Genomic DNA, 6,245 nt, shown 5'->3' with positions numbered 1-6,245 from the left:
GACTGCTCCGGCGCCGACGACAACGCTGCTCGGCCACGCACGCTGAGGACCGTCGGCGGATACGCGATCTACCCGATGTTCGTCGTGTGCTGGCTGCTGTGATGGTTCTGCACTAGTGAGTTCACCAGGGTGGTGTTCGTTTTCCGCGGTGTCCCTAGCGCTCGCCACGAATAGTGCTACTACAGCCACCTCCCGGTGACTTGTGGCAGTTCCGAAGCAATGTCGGCGCCTAGCGGGAACCCTCACGTGAACCTGCTCATACGACAGAAACACCATAAGCCGGCCTTCCACTTCATCTTCAAGGTGCTGAAGTATGACAGGGAGAATGACAATCTGAAGGAGTTGGCCATCGACCTCTACCGCAAGGGTATCGAGGAACTACAGAAAAGCGTCGCCATGGACTTCTCTCAAGAAAAAGGTCCTACATGGGAACGAGCGCACGGGCTTACTGACAAGATGAAGGTGTACCTCGGAATCGCCAAGGAGAGGCTCAACTTCTTAGAGAGTATAGTCAAGATAAAGCACCTCGTTGATGGCTTGTCCTGGCATGCAGGCGTTGCCTGGCCTCAGGCCACCCAGAAGTGCCGAGCATGGCTGAAAAGCGGCGCCCGGCCACGACGCAACCGCGAAACTGGACGGTCCTTCATGGCTAAAGATGGCTGAGAATTGCCGTCTTGGCTGCCAAGTGAATGACAGGCATCGGTGCTGCCTGCCACGCCTCTGTCGCAGGGTTCAAGTGTTACACTGAGGAAGCAGGCTGCAACGGCATCGCAGCCACGAGTGGCGACGCAGGCAGTCGCTCCAAGGGCCGGTACAATACCCCGGAACACAACGGTCGGAGGTGCTTGGAGGACGGCCAAGTCCCCATCACGGGCTTCTCGACCCGCTGCCAATCAAGCTGAACCAACGCTAACCAGCTGCAACCAAACGCACAACAGCCCAAGGGTCGGCAGACACCTGCTGCAGCAGCGGGGCCCGGCTCCAGAGAAGGATCCTTTTCTGGTGGTAGCGAAGGATGGCGGGTTTCGACTCTAAAGGGCGTAAACTCGTCACTCGCCCACATGAGCCTCGACGAGATCGTAGACGGTTGGCTTAAGGTGCTTTTCAGGGACATTGCTGACCAAGAAGTGACTAAGCAAGCACCCAGAGAAATGGCGGTCCTGGCCACAGACAGGCAAGAGCTGTTCACAGTTCTAAGAGCGCCGCACAAGGGCTTGTTGCTCTTTTAGCCACCAGAACGGGAAGACAATGCTGGCCAAGGCAGTCGCCCATGAATCCCACTCTACGTTCTTGATCATCAGTGCAGCGTCGCTAACTTTGAAATACATTGACCAGGTTGACTGTATGCTGAGCGAGAAGAAGGACAATGAGCATGAAGCTACGCGGAGGCTGAAGACAGTGTTCCTCGTAAAGTTCGATGGGCTGCACACAGAGAGTGAGGAGCGGAATCTTGTCATGGGGGCCACGAACAGGTCTGAACTGCTCGACAACGCTGCTCTCAGGCGGTTCACGAAGCGGGTCTACGTGACTCTGTCTGAGGAGAAAAAGTGGCTAGTGCTTCTGGAAAAGGTGCTCAGGAAGCAAAAGAGACCATTGTTAATAGACAAGCTCAGGCACCTGCCAAAGGCTACCAGTGGCTACTTGGGAAGTGACCTAATGACGCCAGCCAAAGACGCAGCTCTGGGTCCTTTAGGAAAGGTCGATCCTGAGCAATTTCGGTGCGTCAACCCGCAAAAGATGTAAAACATAACACTCGAGGATTTCATAACCTCACTCAAGAAAGTCCCCTGCAGCATGTCGTCAAAGAGCGTAGAATTGAATTAGCGCTGGAACCAGAAGTTCGGTGACATCACCATCTGACGTCATTCTCAGCGCATGTTGTCTTGTCTACCGACATGTTCTACCTGTGAGTTGGGTATCCAGATAGCGCAGGTCCCACAAGCACGCCAAAGACTCTATCTTCAGGGCTGTGCTGGTGAATGGACGGATTTCGGTGCAGAACCAGCTAGGAGCTGCTCCGAGGCTGCCACTTCCACAATATGATTGTATTACGTCGAATTGATGTACATATATATTTTCGTATCTCTCTGATAATTATTGTTGTTAACAATATATTCCTATTATACTATCAAGTTTGTGGCATGATTCTCGCTTACAGTGCGAGAGGTCACAGATTTAAATCTTGGACGTGCTTTTTTATGGGGAATTCAATGCTTTCACCTATTTGATAGCGTCTTTTCATTTGTGTATCGTATGTTAGTTATTATTACTGATGGTTCTTTTATATTTGTTCTAAATCCTTTTTATGCGAGGCTCCCTATATAATAAAACACATTGTCGTTTTGTATAAATTTTTATTACCTTTATTTTATGTTTCTGTTTGGCTTAGGTATGGCAATCTTAGTCAACTTCGCGTTACTTTGATTATGAAATCTCTATCGATCCCTGCATATATGTAAGAGCGATGTCGGGTGGCTCAAATATATTATTAGTTAAAACAGCCTGTGGCGGGTGCACATGGAGTTTAGGCATGTTGATGCGTATATTCGAAGTGCACGTAATTATTATTTTGAAAAATTGTGCTACTCAAAAGGAGTACATATATTTATCAAAATGATAAACCAGAATCAATGCGCTCAGTGCCGAGCGCTTGACTTAACTGTTCTTTGTAGAGAGCAATGATTTCGTATTTACGGTGGAAAATGGTAATAATAATTCAAAAGCGCTCGTTGGACTGGAATCGTATTCTTTGTCATATAAAGTGATGTAGGCCCATCACGATACCATGCTTTCATTTATGTCAGCGAAAGTGTCCGTGAAGTTTGTTTACTTTCTAAGTTTCATTGATGGTTATCAGCAGGCCTTGTATGATTTCTTGATTATTTTAAATATGCGACAGTTCTTTGAGCCATTAGGTGCATGCATTTCAGGATAAATGTTTTCACGAACTGCTGAGTTTCGTTCATGTTTTCTAAATGGGAAGCATTTCTTAGCGAACTTCGGCGACTTTGAGCGTATCTATCTATCTATCTATCTATCTATCTATCTATCTATCTATCTATCTATCTATCTATCTATCTATCTATCTATCTATCTATCTATCTATCTATCTATCTATCTATCTATCTATCTATCTGTCTATCTATCTATCTATCTATCTATCTATCTATCTATCTATCTATCTATCTGTCTGTCTATCTATCTATCTATCTATCTATCTATCTATCTATCTATCTATCTATCTATCTATTTATCCGCCTACGACTTCTCACTCTCCTGTCGTTTTGATAATAGTATCGATACCTAAATTAGTATTGCATAGCATGACTGTACGGTGAGCATAGTGACTCGTCATAACATAAAATCATGACATGTATGTCATGATTCAAGATTCACGGTCTTGCTGCTTGTGCGCTGGTTTAGTTCACATTACATATTGCAAAACTGGTATTGTATGACAGGACTACTTGGTGAACATAAGTGACAGACGCTAACATGATAATCATGATTGTATGTCATGTAGGTATGACCAAACCCCATGCTCATGGTGCGTTAGCGCTCGTTTCTCAAGCTTAACTTATACCGAATAAGACATTTTGGAACGTCAATAAATGACGAAGGTATATGACTGGGGTATACACGATAATCGTGACATGCGTGTCATGTACGAACAAGGCAATATACCACACTCACGATGTGCTCTTGGCCATTTCGATAGCTCCATATATACCAAATTTGGTATTCCTTGACGTGAACAGACGACTAAGGTAAATGCCACGCCCAGACAAGATAATCTTGATATGCGAGTCAGGCAAAACATGAATAAATTCAACAATCATAGCGCTCTCGTGGCCATTATGCTGGCTCCACAATACCAACTTTGGTATTACGTGACGTTAATGGACGACGAAAGTAAATGAGAAGTCTATTCATAATAATCTGGACATATAAAGCATGTACGGCATAATTGACATCCGCCTCGTGACGTTTTGCTGATTTTAAAGTGACATAATAACCATCCGCGTTCGTCCTTCACATGTCATCGACTCCCACTTTACGTGAGAACTGCCATGTTGTTTACGTTATTTGTTTTCTTTTTATAGTAAATATGTCTCGAGTAAGACTAGAGTGTTCGTCGCTTATTTCTCATAGAGGCTTTTTGATTCTGGCAAAAAAGTAGCCTCATCAGGAGCGGCTATATAAATATAACTATGTACCCGACGCACAATAACCAATTTCTCTGGGCTAGTTAATCTATGAAGTGCACATTACTCCCTTTGTTTGCCTTGTGCTATCAGTGTTTTTCTTTTGAAAATAGAATCGTGCAAGAGGATTGCGTTAAAATGAAAAATTCGGCAGATCAAATGTGCCTTGGGAATCCATGTTATGCTAATACAGCGATTGGAGGGTGGCTGTTGTAATTCTTTTATTAGGCGAAACGTTTCTTACGTAAACACATGGAAGGTGTTGTTTGCGTGAACTGTTAACACAGATAAAATAAATTGGCAATGGCATATAAAAGGTCAAGGCAATCTTGCTTTTTAATGCCTCGAGCTGCGGACTCCACATTGTTCATGTTTTATGGGACTAATACGATGACTGCTTTGATGATTGAGGGAAACGTTTCTTACTTAAATGCGTCTCAGGTGTTCTTTGTGTGAACTGTTCAGACAGATACTATAAAAGTAGCATTTTCTTATGAAGGGCCCATTCAATTGGTCTGGTGTGCCGCGAAGGAGTGTTCTCGGTTTGCTGCTTTTTTTATCTATAATAATGACTAACCAAGTGATTTTTCCTCACAAGTGCGCATTTTCGCTGACGACTGTATAATTTACCGAGCAATAACTAGTACTTGTGATCACGCAATAATTCAAGATGACCTCGACCTCATCAGCAATTGGTGTAATAGTTGGCTAATGTCCCTTAATTCAAGTAAATGTAAAGTAATGTCCTTCTCTCGCAAACATTTCAACTCTGAGTTTTCTTACTTGATTAATGGCAATGCCGTATCTAGTGTTGACTCTTTTAAATATTTAGGTGTAACCTTCACATCTAACCTTTCTTTGACTACCCACATCACCAATACGTGCAGTGCAGCCTCACGATCATTAGGCTACATACGCCGCAATTCACGTAAGACGCCGACAAATATTTGGGCTTTAGCTTACGTAATATTTGTTCGCCCTCAGCTAGAATTTGCTTCTGCAGTTTGGTCCCCTCAATACAGCTATCTAACTAACATGCTGGAATTTATTCAGAATAGAGCCGCTAGATTCCTCTGAGAAAACTACGATCATAGTGCAAGCATAACACAAATTAAAAAAAACTTATCACTTTCTCTTTTGAGCAGCTGACGTGATCTAAACCTCCTTTCAATATTTCATAAATATGTACATGAAACAAGGCTATTATCAATGACATTGCTAACATCTGCATTCACATCAAAGAGACTGTATAATCATCTTTCATTCACACGTATATACAGTAAAACATACATTTTAAACTCATCTGCACTCCCCCGTGTCATCCGCATGTGGAACAGCCTTTCAGATGATATCGTAGCTGAAAGCAATCGGGAAAAATTCCGGCACCTTCTACTCACCCATTTCCAGGATTAACTGCTCGTTTTATTCATATTGAAATCGGCACCTACGCGTTTATACACTACTAGAGTCTCGCTTTTTTTCTCTTACTTTAAACTTATTTTTTTGGATGGTTTGAATACTAACATGCTATTCAGTTCTGTTGTGTAGTATTCAGTGATGTTTTCTTTTGATTAATGGAAAGTCTTTTCACAATTTGTGCTTGTTTTTTAAAGCTTGTTTTACGTCATTATCTCACGCGTATACTCATCTGATTTTTATTGCCGTTCTATTCCTAATAAAATTATTATTAATATTTTCTCATTGTTATTCTTGTTAGGACATGCATAATAATTGACAATTAGTTCATGTTATTGTATTCGGGTATGTAATCCTTTTATGCTTCCTTACAAAATGCCCTGTTGGGTCTGTAAGGTATTTTTAATAAATAAATAAGTAAATCTGGCTTTTCCAGTGCCTCTAGAAACCGAAGAAGGCTTCATAGGCGGCCTGGACAACTCCGGAATCGCGGCGGAAGGTTGAAACTCACGAGTTCTTCAAGCATTCTGCATGCTAGTCGACTATTCCACTATAAAGCCACGCTAGTGCTTCAGAGTGCTTTGGAAAAAACCATACGCAAGCGTCATTGCAGGGTAACATAAA

General features: G+C 42.9%; 2 protein-coding genes across 2 annotated transcripts; both read left to right on the top strand.

Annotated features, from left to right (window-relative positions):
• Nucleotides 1–219: 219 nt before the first annotated feature.
• On the top strand, nt 220–663 carry LOC119168305 (spastin-like). Its single transcript, XM_075879237.1, has one exon. The coding sequence runs from the start codon at nt 220–222 to the stop codon at nt 661–663; it is 444 nt and encodes a 147-aa protein (XP_075735352.1).
• A 585-nt stretch (nt 664–1,248) lies between these two features.
• On the top strand, nt 1,249–1,743 carry LOC142761741 (spastin-like). The gene has a single exon (XM_075879236.1). The coding sequence runs from the start codon at nt 1,249–1,251 to the stop codon at nt 1,741–1,743; it is 495 nt and encodes a 164-aa protein (XP_075735351.1).
• Nucleotides 1,744–6,245: the final 4,502 nt, after the last annotated feature.

This window comes from Rhipicephalus microplus, chromosome X, assembly GCF_043290135.1.
Source record: "Rhipicephalus microplus isolate Deutch F79 chromosome X, USDA_Rmic, whole genome shotgun sequence".
In the NCBI taxonomy this organism is placed as follows: Eukaryota; Metazoa; Arthropoda; class Arachnida; order Ixodida; family Ixodidae; genus Rhipicephalus; species Rhipicephalus microplus.
Note: the sequence above shows the minus strand (reverse complement) of the source record. Positions and strands in the feature narration are given on the sequence as shown.